General features: G+C 31.6%; 1 protein-coding gene across 8 annotated transcripts in view; it reads right to left on the reverse strand.

Annotated features, from left to right (window-relative positions):
• The window catches only part of Fip1l1 (factor interacting with PAPOLA and CPSF1), a 68,031-nt gene that overhangs the window by 21,859 nt on the left and 24,330 nt on the right, over positions 1-21,842 (reverse strand). For 4 of the 8 annotated variants that reach the window (XM_077803572.1, XM_077803570.1, XM_026385479.1 and 1 more), the window contains 3 exons: positions 19,947-20,054; positions 9,308-9,401; positions 7,065-7,221 (listed from right to left, as the gene is read on the reverse strand). In XM_077803572.1, the coding sequence (XP_077659698.1) occupies positions 7,065-7,221; positions 9,308-9,401; positions 19,947-20,054 (359 nt within the window). The remainder of the gene's footprint in view (positions 1-7,064; positions 7,222-9,307; positions 9,402-19,946; positions 20,055-21,842) is intronic. The other 4 variants (XM_026385522.1, XM_077803573.1, XM_026385505.1 and 1 more) reach the window with 1 other exon arrangement.

A 21,842-nucleotide genomic window follows, 5' to 3' on the forward strand; every position in this document is an offset into this window, starting at 1 on the left:
CTAAGAAAAGCTGATAACCCTATGTTGTTTTAAGTCACTACATTTTGGGTAGTTCATGACACAGCAAACAATATAATAACTATATTTTCTCTATTAATAAAATTCAAAATAAAAAAAATAGCAAAATTACATGAATTCTGCTTCCTATTTCTCACTAGTAAATTTCAAATACCGCCAGCACTAGTGTATAAGGAGTAGAAAACCCTGATCACTTAAAGCCACAATTTCACTTCACAAACATCAAGTTCAGAAAGCATGCACAAAGAAATTGAGTGAAGAGACAGATTTATAAAAATTTTTAAATACCACTTTCTATCAAACGAGATTGGGCACATTCAAGGTAGTACAGCTGTTGACAAGATACCACCTTCTGTAAGAAATGCTTTTCTATATCATGATTGTAAAAATAAGATACACACACACACACCATCTACTATCTACTTTTTAAAAAAAACATTAAGTGTAAAATACCCTAAACCATTTCTTAATAATTCAAGATTTAATTACAAGAAAAAATGTATTTAGAAAATGCTGTGGTCACAAAACTTAAAGCAACCAAAAAGTTACCAGCATATCAAACAAGTAAAAAAGATAATTTTATATTATAAAATGAACACACTATAACTATTATAAGAGGAACATCAATGGAGGAAAAGACATTGAAAAACCAAGATCCTAAAGAGGCTTGTAATCACCATGAAATTTACAGTTAATTTTAATTGTTTCAAAAAATACTATTATTTACATATAATTAGCAACATAACAAAAGAGAAAATGAATACAGTTCTCAAAGATTTCAAGAAATTTTTTTCCAAGGGTAATTCTGGCAAATAGTGCCAATTAATATGAAATCTGTTGGGTAATACCAAAAGCTATCACACTATAGCTTAATGAATGCTACATCCAGAAAACAACTTCTCAATTAAAGGTACAAAACTCAAGGGTGCTGATAATATCCATCTAATGTAAGCCAACCTTCTGCCAAAGCAGCACTTCCCAAAGTTTTGTCCAGGAATTTCAGGGGGTGCTCTCTGAGATCTTCCTCAGGTCTAAACTACCTTCATCAAAATACTAATATGTTGCCTTCCATGTTTATTCTCTTACAAATGTGTGGTCAAGTTTTCTAAAGGCTACAGAACTTGTGATGTCACTATAGATTTAATGCAGAAACAAATAGGAGAGCCCCACTTTTTCTAATATGTCACATAGTAAGAGATTTACAAAAGTTTAAAACCACTTTTAAACTTCTTTAAGTTTAAAACCACTTCTAACTAGAGGATTTTTTAATTGCTCTAAGAAAAAAATTACTACTTTTTCATTAAAAACATTCTTTATGTTAACATATGGGTTATAGGTATTTTATATTAATAAATACCTTAATTTTTCAGTTTTAATTTCTAATACAAAAAAAAAACCAGATACAACATGCATAAATAGAAGGTCTTTGGGGTCTGCAGTAATTTTTAGGAGTTCAAAGAAGTGTGTGACCAAAGTTTGGGAAATGCTTATAATGTTAAAGAACCATAGTAGTAAGAAAGAAATCATGTAAAGAGAATGCAGACCTTTGGAAAATGCAGAAAACATCCCACATGAACCCCAAATCAAGATATTTAAGGCACAAAAATTTTAACTTTATACAATTAGCAGTACTCAATGACTAGGTAAGATACTGATCTACAAGACAACAATCTTTTAGGAAGGAATCAAATATCTTCTAAAATGTAGAAATTTTTAATATTTGAATTCTACATAAACAAGTAAACTCCATATCCAGCTTTTAAATCAGTGATAAAATGTTATTCAGAATAGTTGAGCTACAAAGAGCCTTTGTCAACTCCTAAGAATTCTACTCTTGGGCTGTTTCCACTGTTCTCAAGAATAGTCCTAATATTAGTTAATGCAACAAAAAATGAGTCAAATTAACCTTGCCTTCTATCCCTCCAATATGCTTCATTATCAAAAACAAATATATGACACTAATGCCTGAAGTAAATTAACATTTAAAAGCCTACATTATAGCCTACCATAAATACAGTTAGTTCAAATCATGAAAATTATTTTATTTTAGAAACAAAAACAAGCCAGAGACAGATGAACAAACATTGTTATAATTCAACTTATATAAGCTACTAGAGTAAACAATTTCAGAGAGACCAGAAATTACAATAGAGGTTAACAGGGACTGGGAATTTTCGGGGGGGGGGGTGGGAGTTGGGGAGGAGATAATGTTTAAAAGTTATAAAAATTTGGTGGGGGGGATGAAAAAGTTTTAGATATAGATCATGGGTGATGGGTGATGGTTACACAATGACCTCTACTCTTAAATGGTTAAAATAAACAACATAAACTAGATCACCTAGCCTATGTATGATATCAATCCTTTCAGTTTTATATAGTATTTCTTCTAATGAACAAGAATTTAAAGCTGCTAATTCAGTTAGGCTTAGACAAATTAACACAAATCAGGCAAATAATAAAACTTTCATTAAATGAAGTTAAAAACAAAACATAAAACTAATTCCTGGTTTTTTCCCTACCCAGAAGTATATATGAATGCATTTCGACATCATGGAAGTGCTTGGGGAAGGGGTAGTGAGGTGTCCCTAACATTATTGCTGTAAATACACATAAGCCAATAAATAGTTTCCTTGAGAGGTACTGATCCATTTCAACATAGTTAAGAAAGAAAACAGTCTTTTCAGCAAACTGCCTGGATTAGAATTCTGGTTCTATTTCTAGTTATTATTTAAATTCACTAAGCTCCAGTTTGCTCATCTATAAAACCAGAAATAATTGTTCTAAAATCAAATAAGATAATACATAGAATATGTTCTTTTAGGAAGGAATAGATATATTTCTATTATTACTCAGAAAAAAAAAAGCATAAAATTGCTCTAATGTGTTTCTGGAGGGAAAAAAAAAAAACAACTTAAAAACAGGTTCTATTTTCTGGTTCACTCGAAAATGAAAATAACAGAAGATCATAATTTGCCAGTATTTACTTTCAAGCTACTGTCAGTATGGCTGCAAGGAACCATATTTCCAGAGGTATTTTTCATCTTTGTTGTACTCTAATACAAAAATCTCCTCCAATCTTCATATAAATCTATTGTGGCCAGAAATACTTTGTCCTCCCTGTTTACTATTAAGATTTCATGTTTGCTGATATGTGTTTATGGGGAGAGGAGGCAATACATCTCTGTCAATTGACAGTAAAAATCTTGACTAAGAGTTGTTTCCTCATCTCATAATTGTTGGGAACTATTTTGGGGACTAGGATTTTGGCTTAGTGGTAGAGTGTTCGTCTGGCACATGTGAAGCACTGGGTTCGATCCTCAATACCACATAAAAATAAATAAAGGTATCATGTCTATCTACAATTAAAAAAAAATTAAAATAAAGAAGAACTATTTTGTTATGTGATGAGTTATATCTGTAACCCTCCAAGCAGAGCTGACCATAAATTTTGTTCTCCAAATGAGGACATGTTTGAGAATTAACAGCAATAACTATGGTGGGACAGAATGTGTAAGGTAGGTCTGTTACAGGCAAACTTGTATGTATAGTCACCCTACTTATAAAAACAAAACTGGCAGCAAACTGAAATATGGATGTAATACACCGTTTCTGTATATCTTATCACATATAGAACTTTAGTCTTAAAGTTATGCATTAGAAATCTAACATTAACAAAGTCAACATTAAAACACATTTAAATCATTTCTCAAAGGATTTTTCCCATTGGTGGGTGGTGCACCCCTGTTAATTCCAGAGACTCCAGGAGGGTAAGGCAGGAAGATCACAAGTTCAAAACCAGCCTCAACAATTTAGCGAGACCTTGTCTCAAAATAAAAATAAAAAAGACCGGGGATGTCGCTTAGTAGTTAAGCATCTCTGAAGTCAATCCCTGGTACCATCTCCCTGCCAAATTTTTCCTCTTTTCAAAATTTTAAAGAAACCAAAAAAGGAAACTCAGAGTTTCTCTAAGAAAAATTCCTTTAAGGGAATATTTTTTAAAAGACTCTTGAATCACAGCTTTCTTTCATTGGCTGCTTATGAGCCTGAAGGTGATGTAAATTACAACAAACTACAGACCATGGTATATTTATGTGGTTTTGTGGCCAAGAGCAACTTGATAGCTTTCAGCAGGGTCTACATTCAGCTGGTATTTGTCTATGCAGCCATGCTGCTGTTGAGAGCCAGTGGAAATTTGGACTGAATGTACTAATTGTTAATCTGAAAATCACCTCTGGTGTTATGTAAAAAATAAATATGTTGTTAATTAGCTAACATTTAGGGAACGTGATGTGTACACAAGACATTATGACTACTACCAAGGGAAAAACAGATGAAAATAGCTTATACTCTCTCCAACAACCCATACTCTAGTAAAAATAAGGAGTAATTCAGATACTCTCAACTAACCAATATTCAGTTTTAATAAAAGTTGACATTCTCCCCACCTCTAGCATGGTACCATGCAAGTCAGCATTAGAATTCAACTTGAATCTATATTCCTTAAATACTGACAGTACTGCAGGGAAACATAATCCCAAAATAAGCATTAATGGAAATCTGGATAGGAAGCACGGAGCTGAGAATTAATATTCAGGAGATAAACAAACCATGCAAAAAAGATAATGGTATTCTGTAGCATAATGTCATCAATAACCTAAACATTATTCAAAGATTTCTTTTTTTTTTTTTTTGAGTACTTGCCAATCTAAAAGATTTCTTATTCTTATAAACAAATTACATGGCAAAAAAAATGGAGTGGTTTTAGTATTTTGAAAAAACAGTAATGCCAATTCTAGATAATCCAATGCGTATCAACAATACCCTACAGAAAGCTTCTGAATATTCTAATACTAGCAAAGTATTTATTTTTTCTTTAATTCTTACTACTTTTCTCCTGAACAGATAATATTGAACATATAAAAATGTTAGCCATCTGAAGACAAACCATTAGCTAATAAATAAGAAAATTTCTTTCATTCTATCATTTGTGACAACATGCATGAACCTAGAGAACACAATGCTTAGTGAAATAAGCCAGGCACAGAAAGACAAATACACATGATCTCATTTATATGTGAAATCCAAAAATAGTAAACTCATATAAGTAGAGAGTAGAATGGAGGTTACCAGAAGCTGAGGTGAGGGTGGGAAAGTTCAAGGAGTACAAAGTATCAATCAAACAGGAAAGTATTAATTTTAGAGATCTCTTGTACAGCATGGTTACCAGTTAATAAATGTGTTTTTAAATTGCTAAAAAAAAATAGTTTTAAAATGTTCAAACCACAGAATATGAATATATAAAGTGATGACTGTGTTCATTAGCTCAAAATCATTCCACAATGTAAATATACAGTGAAAATCATGCTGTATCCACAAATATGTAGAATTATTTGTTATTAAAATAAAATTTTAGGACCCGGGATATGGCTCAGTGGCAGAACGCTTGCCTCACACATGTAAGGCACTGGATTCGATCCTCAGCAACACATAAAAATGAATAAACAAAATATTGTGTCCATGTATAATTAAAAAGTTTAAAAATAAATAAGTAAAATTTTAAAGAGTTAAAAATTTTTTAAGAATATTCTTTCAAATCCCCTTTAGTACCTAAAGTTTAAGATTATAAAGCAATTCAGCATAAGAACCATTATCATAAACATTAATCATTTTGTCTTATTAATCAAATACATTCAAAACTGTATACTTTATCTTTTTCCAGAGGACAAAAGATTCATTTATGGATCATATTAAGTGTGAATCACCTAAGTCCCCTTTCATTTGGTTAGTTCTCAGCACAGTAAGACCCAAGAATCATAGGAATAATTCCAATTTATAACTGTTGAGTTCAATTCAGTTGTTTAAATAAGAAAGTCACTGAACTCTAGAAACTAAGTTGTCTGGAGTAATAAGCACATCTAACCTATCCTGGTCTTCTTTTCCTCTATTTGGAGATAAGAGATTCTCTAAAAGACATGAATCATTGTTTGTAATATTTTCTCAACTTTTCTGAGGGTTGAGGGATGGAAGGAAATCAAAGGTGGTAAGAGAATAAAGGGTAGAAGGCAAAGCTGACATTCAGGGGTCAAGGGAAGAATATCAGGGAAGGCCTATGCAAACCCTTTGGTTCTGTGCTCTGATCACAATTAGCATCTCAAGGCAAAAACAGCTCTCTGGCAAATGTTAAGTGAATGAAAGTATATGACTCTGTCTAGTATAAATTGATTTTACTAATAGCAAATTCTAATACATGTTGCCATGTAATTTTGATTAGTATCAGCATTGTTACTATTTACTACTGTTATTTTCTATAAGAAGAAAGTAATTAGAATCTCTATCAATCTGTTCAATAAAGTTGGCTAAAAGGAAAAACACTGAAACTTACTAGAAAGAAACAGAGAAGTCACTGCATGAAAAATCAAAGATACAAGTAAATGTGAAACTTGGGGATTGTAAAATTTTTCTCTACTACCACTGAAAGGGTTTTTAATAATTTAAAGCAGTTAAAAATATAATAAAAAATTAAAATTACTTTTCTGTTTAAAAGTAGTAAATACCAGGTACCTGGTACCTAGTAGCAGTCTCCTAAAAGGAAACCAGCACACAAAGAAAGAAGACTGCCAGACAAATTTTAATTACAATATCTTCACAGGATCTAAACTTTTTGGACCTACTCCAATTGTGAAAGTATCTTTAATTCTTTTTTTCCAAAACAAGTTTATATATGGTTTACATTTCAGCATGGATTTATACACACACTATTAGCAACTTTAGTTTGGGAATCACTATATTTTGGGGTCAATCTTAGTATCTGTATGTTCTTCTCTATTTTAGAATATTGTTTCTGCTACGCCAAAAATAGCAAGACATACATAAATATATATATACACGTATATGTTTCAATGTGAATCTGTTAAAGATAATAAATGTATCTATTATATTAATGTAATCAATCAAAACATTATTTTCAAATATATATTTTCACTGTGAACTCAAAAGAAACACAGGTTACTTTTCTTTCAAAGTCAAATGCCTTTTTTGCTATTTACCTGGTGGTGGAATCAAAGGTGGAGCAGTGCTGACAGTTGGAGGTGGTGGAAGAAATGGAGGTGGTGGAAGGTGGGTGGGAGGAGCTCCTGGAGGGAAAAACGGAGGTGGTTTGCTAAAATTGTTGTCTACTTCAGTAGCAGATCTTTCAGAAAGGACCTAAAATTAAAGCATAGTTCATTAGAAAGATGATTAAATATTCTTATCTAAGATTAATCTTAATAAATTAATTTCATTTAATATAAGAAATAAAATAAAAGGTAGTTTAATTCATATACATATATGTTTTGGGGGGGTGATAATTCTATGTATATGATATGCATTTATAACATTTGCATTTCATTCACACAAAATATTTTTGAAAAAGTTCATATTGAAAGCCTAGGAAAAGTAAATAGATTATCACCAAGAAAACCTCTTGGGGGGCAGGGGGAGGCAGGGGTGTACCAGAGACTGAACTCAGGGCACTCAACCACTGAGCCAAATCTCCAGCCCTACTTCTCATTTTATTTAGAGACAGGGTCTGAGTTGCTTAACGAGAGCTTCACCATTGCTGAGGCTGGCTTAGAATTCTGGATCCTTCTGTCTTAGCCTCCAAAGCCAGTGGGATTACAGGCATGCATCACCATGCCCGGCACCAAGGAAATTTTTAATAAGAAACAATTAATGGGGCTGGGGTTGTGGCTCAGTGGTGGAGTGCTTTGCCTACCACTTTGAGGCACTGGGTTTGATTCTCAGCACCACACAAAATAAATAAATAAAGGTATTATGTTTATCTACAAAAAAAAAAAAAAAAAAAGAAAGAAAGAAAAAGAAACAATAAAAACATTCCAAACAAGAAACAAGTACCTTGTAAATACAAAGTAGCAAGTATATTTGTTATCTAACCAAAGTTAAAAGGTTCAAATTAAGGAAACATAATCATTCACATACAGATACTAGCCCTGAGAAATTAACATGGCAGCAGGTCAGAAATTCACCATATCAGGGCCTATCATCATCACCGGGTTGCAAAGCAAAGCATCCATCAACAGGTTGCAAGTAACAGACAGTAATACATGTACACTACTTTTTCATGTAAGCCCTATGAATTTAAACTAAAGTTCATTCCTGAAAAATAAAGCATTGTTGGCAAATGCTAATCTGTGTGAACAGGTAAGAGTCATGCACCAACAGAAGCACTCCAAACTTACTGAAATACAATGGCAAGCAAAATGGCACCTAGAAATTTGGACTTTTAACAAGCTGCCTAAAGGATTCTCAAGTTCAAATAGGTTTGGAAAATTGCAATTTTTTTATGTTATTTTTTTAAACAGAATTTACACTTCTTGAATCTTGGTTAACTAAAGCATATCATTTAATATATAATCTCTTTTGTTGTTTTTGTATATTGAAATATAGTAATTTTTGTAAGGCTTACACTCATAACTTACATTTCTTAAAACAGGTACAGAATTATTTTAAGAAGTCATGGCATTTTAATGACAGAAGGAGGAAAAAGAGGCTACTTTCCATTTCAGAAATAATTACATTTAAGAATACTAAAAAGAATATTTTACATAATTAATTGGAGATTAAAATTCAAAACACTTTTGACATTTTTTTAAGGTATTAAAAAGAACCAAACAAATAATGAAAAAAGCACAGCCAAGCTGAACAACTGGCAGTCTGTAACTGAATTTCTAACATTACTAGTCAATTTACTCATAGCTCATTTCATTTCACTCTTCCACTTGGAAACAAAGAAACTCTGCTTCCCCCAGAAATGTCATATGAAATTAATTATGGCACATACAATAAAGCTTTCATAAAAAGATCTTAACTCATATTTAAGATTAATATTGGGAAAATACAAATAATTTTAGATGAAAAAATACATGCGAAAATGTAATCATAATAGCATCCCAATTTTGCTTAGCAATAAGGAAGAGCTGTGCCAGAATGTGAAATGTGACATAATTTAGGTAATAGAATTATTGATTTTTTCCCAAAATTTTAATCAGGAATAAATGTTGTTTATAATAAGGAAAAAGAAGAACCTTACTAAGAAAAGACCCACAGATTATAAATTCTAAATGGAAAAGCTTTTGTAATAATTATAAGGGTGAGTAGTCCCACATTTTCAATCTCTTTCTAGAATGTAAAGCACCTAACACATAGCACAGTATTATGAATATTCATTAAATAAATTATTATACAGTTATACTCCCTCAGTTAAAATATAATTGATCTTCAAATACTAAACCTGTATGTTGCTGTTTTCATTTGCCCGTCGCCTTCCCTCTACTCGGCTAATAGTTATAGTCTGACCAATAACATCAATTGCTCCAGGTAATCTCCTGTAACATAAAAATTAGATCAACTCAGTTTCTCCCAATTATATGTTTGAAAAATAATCAAAATATTAAGTGAAAAATAAAACTAAAACCTTTTGCAATACATTTTTAAAATAAAAACAGTGAAAGAATTTCACTGAATTAGCTCTCAATATCCAGCAATGACCATAATGTTATATTTTAACTACTTGTATAGCTTTTCTTCTATTTTTTAAGTCTCCACCTGAATCATATTCAAGAAACTGGATCAGATAGCAAATGCTAGACATATTTAATTAAAATTTGTTGAACAAATATCTTAATTCCATTAACACCAACTTTTAAAGTTCCCTTAAAAAGGTTTAAAAAGAAATAATGCTCATTTCAATACAACAGGATATTATCCCTAATAATATATTCAAGCATTAGAAAACCAGTTTTTCACTACTGATAATTTGCCTTTAGATAGAAAAATTCAAATACTTAAAAAGTCCACCCTATTTTTAGTTCTATTTACAATCCCTTTGAAATTTAAATAAATGAGTATATGAGAAAATAGTCTACCACAAAACAATGCTGTCAATTTAATAGGAAAACCTAGTAAGTTAAATTTTTAAAAATAAAATGTTAAAAGCTATTGTATAGTTGAGGAACGACTCCGTAAAAGTATATATGCTTATGTGCACATATAAGTACATGACCAGTATAATTCTACATCATGTAAAACCAGAAGAATGAGAAGTTATACTCCATTTATGTATGATGTGTCAAAATGCATTCTGTCATGTATAACTAATTTGAACAAATTTTTTTAAAAGTATATATGTCTAAGAAGACAGAAATTACTTGCAGGAATAGGCAATGAGAAGTGAGTACAAAGTAGAGGAATTTCTCTTTCATCATTCAGTTCTAAACAATTCCACCTTTAAAACATTTTAGGAAAAGTGAAGCAATTAAAATACCATAGACCCTTCCAGTTACCAGGTTGGCTTCCTAAAATGTTTAATAATAAACAACAGCTATTATTTGCTGAATGCCTAACCTGTTACACCAAAACCTCACAAAAATCCTCAACTTAAAAATTATTGTACAGTTAGATATGATAAAGTTGGGGCTGAGAGTGAAGTCACCAAGTAATAATTAAATGGCAAAAGTAATTTTCAAACCTGAAATCTTTCAGATCTCAATGCCTAAGATCCTTTCCTTTGAGCTATATTACCTTCTAGTAAAATAATTCCCATTTGAGAAATTTAAAACTCTTCTGGAAATAATGGATCAGCAAAAGTCTATCTCAAGTGAACCTTAACACACTCCACAAATAATTTTTTAAAAATTTATTTTAATTTGTTATATATGACAGCAGAATGCATTTCAATTCATATTAAACACATACAGCATAATTTTTCATATCTCTGGTTGTACACAACATAAAAACACCATTTGGATCTTCATATATGTACTTAGAGTAATGATGTCCACTGAATTCCACTGCCTTTCCTACCCCAATGCCTGCTCCCTTCCCCTTTGCCCTATCTAGAGCTCATCTATTCCTCCCATGTTGTCCCTCTCATCCCTATTATGAATCAGCATACTTATATCAGAGAAATCATTTGGTATTTGGTTTTTTGGGATTGGCTTACTTCATTTAGCATTACATTCTACAACTCCATTCATTTACTTGCAAATGCCATGGTTTTATTCTCTTTTAACGCAGAGTAATATTCCATTGTGTATATATATACCACATTTTCTTTATCCATTCATCTACTGAAGGGCATCTAGGTTGGTTTCACAGTTTTGCTAAACAAATATTTTTTTTACTCATAAAAATAAAGACACCCCTATTACTACAAGTATATAATGACACCTGAAATATCAAGTACATAGTCAATACCATCTCCTGCCAATTTTTTCCCTTCTCTACAATTTTAAATAAAAGTTTATAGTCTTTCTAATTTTATGCCTGGATCCCTAACTTCCTAGGTTCCCTTATGGTCTCAAAAGCCAAGAGTGAGTTCACTTAATTTATATGCTCCAATATAACTGGGGAACCATCCTAACATTCACATATAGGAAAATTCCAAGCACCTCCAAGATTAAAAAAAAGTTCTCCAATTTTTATCCTAAAATTTAAATTAAAACTCTATGCCTGCCACAACTTCCCAAAGTACACACCATCTGCTCTGATACATATACTTCTCAGATTCTAACATCCTACCTGATACAGGTATGCAGTGAGCCATGATTTCCTTCATCATTTATTGTTGATACCTAGATTTCATTGTCAAAATTTGTATATTCACTATACTGTTTCATTTCCTATTCTTTCCTGTTCCCAATTGCAGAATTTGTCCCCTTTCCATGTTTAAATTTATTTCTGTCAAGACCAAATTCTCCCAACTGTGTTTACGTTTACAATTTAGATTGGAATTTCCCAAGCTGTTAAAAGCAATAAAAATCAAATCTAGACATAAGACTCTTAACTTTTCTGTTAAAGGGAAAGACTTCAATTAGCTGTCTTTTACCACCGATCTTTAAGGGCCTTAGGTTTTCAAAAAACCTGGAACACACAAGAATATTCATCTTAAAATTTGTCTTAAATATGATCAGAGAAATTCGCTTCCCCCCACCAGCTTTAAATGGCCTGATTACTAAAAATTCAAAACGGCAGATACTATTTCTAAAAAGATACAACTAAGAAAGCATTCTTAAGAAGTGTATATTCCTACAGGGAAGTTCAGAAAATTCCAATTTCCTACATTTTCATTAAGACCTCTTTGCACAGGCATTTTTACCATTCACAGATTTACCTTTAATTAATGATAAATGAAATTTACTTGCAAATGTCTTATGACAGGTACACAGCATATAAAGTTACCAAAAGCAAATAATATTTAACACAAATAATTAAAAAGTTTGAGGTTATTATCATGTTATACTTTGGAAAACAATATTGAGCTGTATTATCCCATGAACGTTTTCTCCCCCTTCCTAGTGCTAGGGATGAAATCCTGGGCATGCTAGACAAGACTTCTACCACTGAGGTATATAACCAGCCCTCTATGAAAGTTCTTGAAGGACAGCTTTTTATTTCATTGCATAAAAACATTTAGTAGAGCTTCAATATGAGGAAATCTATAACTTAAGATATACTAAAGGTTGAACTGGGGTCTGCAAACTTGTTCAATAAGCTAGATAGCTAATGCCACTATAACAATTCTCTTCTCTAAATTTTACTCAACCATCTAGTAAAATCTTAAGACAGAAACTAACTTCATTGGATATAAAAATTAAGTCTATGGTTTAAACAGGTAATGAAAGTTCACAAGAGTTTCTACCTTGCTTCACGAAACAGATGAATATGAAAGTATCTCTAAAATTATAATGGAATTAAATTATCATATTTTGATGATTCTGATGTCTCAGAAAAAGTTTAAGGGCTGCTTGCAGAAATGCAACAAAAACTTTTAATAGAAAACTTGGGGCCAAGCAAAGATAGTAAAAAGGTTAATTGCTAATCTTTTGCCATAATTTGATTTCTGAGCTACTTATTTTTAGCAATCAAAGCAAAGAACATCATTGATATAAAAATCTTTAAGGCACATAAGAAAAAATCATTTCCTCTTAAGTTTGCTTTTGCTGGTAATAGCAGTATTTATTAAGCACTTACTGTCAGACAACCACTGTTCTATAAGGGTTTTACATATGTTTGTTCCTCATAATAAATATTATTATTCCCATGTAGATGATAATAAGGAGAAAAACTCTGGTCTTTGAGTCCACTTAAGAGAAAGTATGAGAGTTGAAGAGTTTTTAAAAACACAGTGAGAAATACATTTTGCATGGCAATTCAGAACATAATGATAGTACATAAAACCTAAAGAAAAAATTTCACGAGATAATGCTTACCATAAAGAAAAATTATTAAAATCAACTCTAATTTAATGTTAATATTTATATATAAGAGGAAAAAAGCAAAATAAACAATATATTGGAAGAACCACCAAATTGATTTCATAACCCTCTAATGGATTGTAACTCCATTCTCTGAAAAGCTCTGAAGTTTCCAACATTACAACAAAACAAAAGTAAATCTCGGAGCTATTTCTCAAAATGTTCCTCGATGCTATCTATACAAAGCATAACAATAAGAAGCAATTAAAATAAAAGCAAGCAAAACAATGTGGTCTGAGTATTTATTCCTCTGAATGGTCAGGCTTATCTAAGGACTTAATATGTTTTTGATAGCAAATGTTCCTAACTAGCACACATGGTTCTCTAACGAGAATCAAGAGGCCCTGAAACTAAATAAATGCATGTGTATATATGTAAATTTCAAACAAGAGACCATAGTTTGCAGCAAAATTTCAAAAAGGTTATTACTTTAAGGAAAAGTTCAGAATCGCTATTTTAAAAGAAAAGGATGAATCGCATATTCTTATGGAAATCTATTTTTCTCATAATAGAGCTTCTAATAAGAATTGAGTGGCAGACAGTACAGAGGTCTATTCTCTAGGGGGAAAACTAGAATGTGGTATTTTCATATTCCCAAGACAGATGCAATTGGCATGATGTCTAAATCAGATCATGTATTTAAAGATATGGCTGTACAATTCTGCTCAGAAATCAGTGTAACATCTTTTCAAGCTACTGTAGGAAAGAAATGAACCTTGAAAGACAAATAGGATGGATTTAGACATTGAGAAGCAAGGACATTTTACATGGAGGGAAAAGCCTGAATTGGGGAAAATATTTTTATGTATAGGATTTCTTTTGGGCAAATATATTATTTAGCATCCTGCTTACAGCAGCATAATTCACCTGATAATGGTTACCAACCAAAAGACTTTCCAAAGAGGCAGAGAATATAAATTAAATGAAAAGCCCATAAAGAACTCAATGAGGCTATAAAATGCCATGCAAATGTCAGTTCATTATAGCTAAATCTATCATTTTACTTCAAAATCCAAAATGCCCAGCCAGCATTTGATCTTAATTTTTATGTCCAGCCAGAAATAAGTCTTCACCTTAAAATGATTCTTAATTTGCCTGTACATCAGAATCATTCATCTGGGGAGCTTTTAAGAATCCTTATGCCCAAAATGAATTAAAAAGACACTTCTCAAATGAAGAAATACAAATGGCCAACAAATATGGAAAAAAGTTCAACATCATTAGCAATTAGGAAAATGCAAATTAATACTACCCTGAGATTTCATCTCACACCAATAAGAATGGCAGTCATCAAGAATAGAAATAATAATAAATGCTGAAAGGATGTGGAGAAAAAGGAACACTTTTTACACTGTTTGGTGGCATTGTAAATTAGTACTACCACTATGGAAATCAGTATGGAGGTTTCTCAAGAGACTAGGCATGGGGCACCATAATTAAGTCCCAACTATACCACTCCTCAGTATTTATCCTAAAGAATTAAAGTCATCATACTATAGTGATACATGCATACCCATGTTTATAGCAACACAATTCACAATAGCAACACTATGGAACCAGACTAGGTTCCAGACTATGCTAAACGAAGAAGTCAAACCCAGAGGTCAAGGGACTTATGTTTTCTCCGATATACATAAGCTGGAGAATAAAAGGAAAAGAAAACTGGGAGCAGATCTCATGGAAAACAAAGGGAGATTTGAGGATGAAAGGAATTAAAGGGTAGGAAGTATTGATGCAAGGGGAGTGCTGGGGGTGATACTGGCCAAATTATATTGTTATATTGCGTGTATGTACAAATATGTAACAGCAAAGCTCATCATTATGTACAACTATAATGCACCAATAAAATATGGAGAAGAAAAAAAAAAAGAAAGATTCATGATGCCCAGAGTGCCAAGTATCAATATTTTTTTAAGGTCTAAGTATCAATACTTTTATAAGATCTCCCAAGTAATTCCAACAAACAGTCAAAGTGAAGACTACAGACTACAACATAAAGAACATGTTCAAAGAAGAGACCAACAGACATTTGATTTTCCTCTTGAAAAAATTTAGTTGTTGAAAATTAATATTTAATGCTTTACTGCTCAATAGAGTCATACTATCAAGGCCTATTAATTAACATAAGGTGAAACTCATTACATATTTTTGTAAAGAAAATTTAATATTTTCTAGTGTTCAGATGGATTTATTAAACAAAAATCCTAACTAGAAAAATAACATACATCCAAAATACAAATCACAGAATTTAAAACATCTTCAAGGAGGTGTGATTTATTTCCTCTTAGCACCAATTTTAAAAGATATGGATAAAACCTGTGATCTACAGGTGTGGTATCATATGCCTATAATCTTAGCAACCTAGGAGGCTGAGGCAGCAGGATCAAAAATTCCTTACCAGCCAGGGAACTAAGTGGACCCTGTCTCAAAATAAAAACTAAAAAGGGATGGGAATGTAGCTCAGTGATAGTAGGTCCCAGGTTCTATCCACAGTACCCACTCCTAAGTATATATCCAAAAGATCTAAAATCAGCATACTACAGGGATGCAATCATGTCCATGTTTACAACAGCACAATTCACAATAGCCAAGTAATGGAACCAACCTATGTTACCTTTGACAGAGGAACGAACAAGAAAACATGGTATATATACACAATAGAGTATTACTCAGCCATAAAGAAAAACATTGCAAATGAGGCATAAATTCAATTAACTTCATTTTTATGATGAGCCAAAAGGCTCTTTTGCATACTAAAATTGCAGTACCATGTTTCAGGTTCCATATACCCCTCTACAGTATGCCTTTCCCAACTCAGTATGCCCTTCCCCTTTTTCCAAAAACCAATAATTTCCACGCTAATTTTCTGGTACCTGAATTAGTGAAATATTAAGTTACTTTTTAAGCTTTATTTACAACAAAACAAAAGGCCTTGAATGCTTAAAGATGAAATATGTTCAAAATGACTCACTGGAGGGCATAAAAGTGTTCATTAATGCAATCAAGTTTATTCATTTTTGTACAGAGCTTGCAATAAAGTTTTACCTGCAATATTTATGCTTAAATTCACGCCTTTAAATTTATCACTGACAAGGAAAATCACAGCTCTCCAGGAAACGTTTTATAAAATAACAAAGGCCTTCATACATCCAATCACATAAAATCTCATAAGCTATAAATTATAGAAGCATGCAGAGTGCTCAAATACACTAAGGCCTGTCTCATTGACACATAAAGTAGATATTTACGAACAGATGAAGAAGTGATTTTTTTTAGACATAATGTGCATTAAACATCCAGTTTTATTACAAGTTTTGTGCTTGTTTATTATACAAGGTATAAGCAGGTTTTAATATATTAATGATTCAACACTGAAAAGCAATTTTACCAATCCTCATTGAAGAATCTCAAACAGATAAAAAGTATTCTGATACAGGAACATAAGCGTTTAAAAAAAAAACAACAGAATTTGAAATTCATTATCTAAAAGAATTTGATACTATAAAATGGAAACAAGAAATAAACTGGATATTAGGATAGGTTATAGCCAACAATCAATGAATGAGTAATATATGAATTTTAATCTTCTGTTTACTAAAAGTGTTCCAATCTTCTAATTGGTTTTCTAAGTGTTACAAATTTGAATTTATGAAGCAAACTTAATAAAATGCCATTGTTATAGATACCAAATTAGCTTAAAGAATACTATTTAAAATGTTTGAAAAACATTGTTATGCAAATTAAGAGTTATTAGTGTGAGGTAAGAAGTCCAAGGCTTCAAATATAGTAGCTTATTAAAAGAATTTCAACCTTCAGATTTAAGCAATGCCTCAAAGTCCACATTTCTCAATTACATTAAATATAAGAGCTGAGCTGGGGATAGTGGTGCACTCCTGTAATCCCAGTAACTCTGGAGGCTAAGGCAGGAGGATGTCAAGTTCAAGGCCATCTTCAGCAATATGGCAAGACTTCAAGCAACTTAGGAAGACCCGATTTCAAAATAAAAAAGGGGGTCTAGGAACAGAGCTCTGTGGTACAACACTTGCTTAGCACATGTGAGGCCCTGGGTTCAATCCTTAGCACCACATAAAAATAAATTAAAATAAAGGCAAGTGTCCAACTACAGCTAAAAAATATAAAATAAAAGGGGGGGGGGCTGAGCTGTGGCTCAGGGGTTAAGCACCCCTGGGTTCAATTCCCTGGCATCCCCCCACCAAAAAAACACAACACATACACACATAAAACAGAAAAAAAAAAAATCAAAAGCCGAAATCTAGCTTTCTATTTTAACATTAAGTGTGTGTGTATACACATACAGTGTACACACTCTACATACACATGCACACACTTATACAATGCTTAAAAAGAGCTCTTACCTAGGGATTTTGGAATTTTCAAAAATACAAAAAAAATGCACTGAAAATACAGTATTCACTTTCCTATTACATATATTTCCCAAGATAATCACAAAGTCAGAATGGAGGTTTTTTTTTTGTTTCCAAAGTTTTTTTTTTTTTTTTTTTTTTTTTTTTTTTTTAAGGGGGAGAAGGGAGTATGGAGGAAGTTTACATAGAGTAAGCACTGAGATGCATCATTTTCAGGTAGGAAAACCAATATTCTCCCATAAACCAGCCATGTTGTTTCAAGAAATAAAATATTATATAAAAAATGAAATAAAATTTTTAAAATTCTAAGTAAATGACTGATATAAAAGAAATTTCAGATGTTCAAACAGTACAAAAAAAATATAAACTTTAAAATTAAAAAATAATGGATTTAATGTATTTCTATGACACTTTGCCTACAAAGGATAACTTGCCAACAGTGAAGGGATTCTAACCCAGGGTTTGCTGTGAATTGGGGCAAATTCCCTAATTCCCAAGATCTTCTATTTCATCATAAACCAGGAACTAACCAGAAAATAAGAAAATTTCAGGACCAAAGGAAGAAGCTTTCCAGATTACATAGTCTAGCCCCAATATTTTACACAGTGGTAATGAAGAAATAGAGATTTTAGAAACTCTACTTAATTCACACAGGGAGTTACTGACAAAACTACATCTAAGATCCAAATCCAATACTTAGCCATGAGACAATTGTTAAGAAAATTTTATTCTTTATATACAAAGATGGCTCATTATAAAATTATTATGCTATTGATAATTAAAATTCTTATTGTCTAATTTATTGATGTTACTGATCACTTTAAAGACAATTCCAAGTATTTCTCCATGCACTAAATAAAGTTAGTAACAGAGAAATTATATTAGTGAGTATTTAACACTTTGGATTCCAGAGAGATGACAAGTATGAAAAAATTCATGTCCACATTTGTTACAGTTTCCTTTCCTTAAAACAGCTCTGGACATTTTTCATTTCTAGTATATAATACATATGAAAAAAAGTACTGTTAAAATAAGATATATAAATTTTCATTCTTTAACCTGCTAAAGCAACACAGGTAACACTACACTGAAAACACAGATAACACATTTTTAACTGTATTAGTTACTAAACTGTAGTTTTAATATTCTTTATAGAGTCAAATTATTTTTTACTGAGAGGAATACCTACTTTTGACAATGTCTAAGCTTATTCTCTCCTAATAGGAAATTTTATTAAAGTAAATTGACTAGAAATTCTTACAACTCATGGGAAATATATAATTAAGACTCCATAGAAAAAGAAATCTAAGAAGTCAAATTGTTTCTTCCCTTTGCTTATTTTAAGGTGTTATGAAACTCTAATTCAAAGCCATCATCATAAGATACAAAAATTACTTTAAAAAATAAGTTGTATAGAAAGAAAGTCTAAAAATTTGTAACAAAAACAAATACCCTTACAATACCACAGTTATTTAAAACTTCTATGGTTATATTTGGAAGCTATCTTGGTCTTTATCCCATTTCAGGCATTGAAGCATAATCTCTCAGACTGGTTAATATTGGTCACGCATTTTCACATACTGACACAGTTGCTTCTCATTTTATCCCTTAGGAATAAAGTTATACTTCTATTTCACAGGCTCAGAGAAATGATAATTTCTAAGATTGTATGCTTTGTAAATATAAAATTTAGAAAACAAGCCAAAATTCTATGGAGGCAAGTCATCAAAGCATAATAAGGAAAATAGTACATACCAGGACAGACAGTAGACCCACTTAATGGAATAAGAGGTTTATACACTATTGTTGGGTGTAAAAATTGAAAAGATTTAAGTGGAGTCAAATTTTACAGGCTCTAAATACTGTCTCAAAGGTTATATTTTACTCCATAGGTGGTAAAAAGCAACTGGGAATATTTTAACAGGATATTATATGAAAAAGAAGAGATAACCTGCAGCAAGGGGAGAGTAAAATATTTACTGACCACCCTTTAGTGTGGTTTAATACAATTTATTATGTATTATAAAAAGCCAGAAGGATGAGTGGCAAGATACATGCTAGGTCTTCATTAATAAGGTAACTAAAAAACCCTTAACTGTACTCTAAAAAAGCATAATATGGGGGGTAAAAATATGGTAGACTAATCAAAATTTCTTATCTTACTAATGAGACAAAACAACACCGGTGATCTAAACATCAGGGAGTATCCAATGTTTAAAAATAGCCTTACCTTAGATCAGGTGATTCGGCCCTCCCATATCGATCCTGCCACTTCCCAACGCTTGAATTGGCTTTTCTGGAGGCAGTACTTGTCTGAGACTGAGAAGAGGTGCTGTTTCTGGTGAGATAAATTTTCTATGTTTTTTCTTACATATTGTTGTCTCTGACCCCCCTTGTACTGTTTCTTTCTTTTTTTCCTTTACATGATTTTGCTAAAGTTCTTTAACATGTTCCTATAGTATCATCCTTTTCAAGTCATATAAAATACCTGCTGTGGAACTAAGACTACTAGGGACATTTAAATACTAGTATTACCAATATATTATAAACTCAAGAATATTTTTAGAAATATTCAACATAGCATGATGTCAAAATGTAGAAATAAGAAAAGTACCAAGTATTTGTTTCAGGTTAAAATAAATTATCAAAAAATAAATTTCCTTGACTATGAATGAATAACATTAATTTCTATAGTTTCACAAAATCTTATTCAAATTTTGGTATTTCCTTCCCTACATTTTTCAATAACAGATATAGGTATTGTTAGTGCAACCAGTTAAGAATAATACTAATTATTTTCATATACACTAATATATGTATTTAGAACCGATATACTAAATACATATATTTTATTAAAATTCCATTTCAAAGTAACGACTCTTTCACAGTAAAACTCCAAAGTTAATTTTATCCCCCAGTGACATCCTCTATAAAAAGTTCAGCTATTTACACTCTTGCCAGCCCTTTAAGAGTCTAATAAAATGCTCATGCAAAGAAACTAGCAAAATATATATGCTTACTTATATAAAAAGAGACACAAGAACAAATCAGAAACAAAATGGAATGAAATCTCACAATAATAAAACAAGAATGACAAAGTCTTTTTATACCTTTGGATATTCTTATCTTTGAAGCTATTTTTAATATTTAACATAAGCAAAAAATAAAATTATCAGTAACCATGCAAAAAAAAAGAATGCTAAAAGTGAAAACCTAGGGGCTGGGGCTATGCTCAGCAGTAGCACACTTGCCTGGCATATGTGAGGCACTGGGTTCAATTCCCAGCACCACATATAAAAATAAATACATAAAGGTCTATCAACAACCAAAAAAAAAAAATTTTTTAAAAAGTGAAAACATATATAATGAAACAAATTATATTTTAAATAACATAACCACTGAAGGAAATTTTTGAACACAATACTTTAACTATTCACCTTCAGTCTTAAAAAAAAAAAAAAAAGAAATGCAACCGAATCTTGAACTCTACCTATTGGGTTTGCTTTCTGTAATGTAAGTGTAGAGAAGTTATGAATCTATTTTAGGTGTACTTGAACATCAATCAAATGAATATTTATAAAGCTGTTGAGATCTAAGTTCTCTCTGTGAGAAAAGAGAGATGTAACACGGAATAGGTGAAGAGAAGAAAATTAGGAATTCTGGTGTTGAACTAAATGCAAAAGAAATATAATTTCATGATTAAAATTTTGTAAAAAGAACATGCATACGGACAATTTCATATTGAAATTATTTTTTCCTGAGTACTGAAAAGGCCTGGAAATAATGGTTCTTCAGTACAATAAGCACAGCCAGCACTCTGGTCTTTGTTTTTAATAACCATTTCCCACTAAGAGGTAGAGTGTGCCTTCAATAAATGACTGCTTCTTGGGAAAAAGCAGGGAAAGTACAAGGTAAGCCTGGAACGTCTTAGTAATGATAAATAATAAAGAATTTAAAAAAAAAAAAGATGGTGACACGTTAAAAAGTTACAAAAGCCTATTTAAAGAGAGCTCCTACTGACATAAACCGGTACAATTTGAGCATCAAAATGAATTAGAGTACATATGAATCATACATACACTTTATACACTACATATACAAAAAAGCCTTATTTATAAGCCATACA

The sequence above is a fragment of the Urocitellus parryii genome, chromosome 10 (genome assembly GCF_045843805.1).
Source record: "Urocitellus parryii isolate mUroPar1 chromosome 10, mUroPar1.hap1, whole genome shotgun sequence".
Classification (NCBI taxonomy): Eukaryota; Metazoa; Chordata; class Mammalia; order Rodentia; family Sciuridae; genus Urocitellus; species Urocitellus parryii.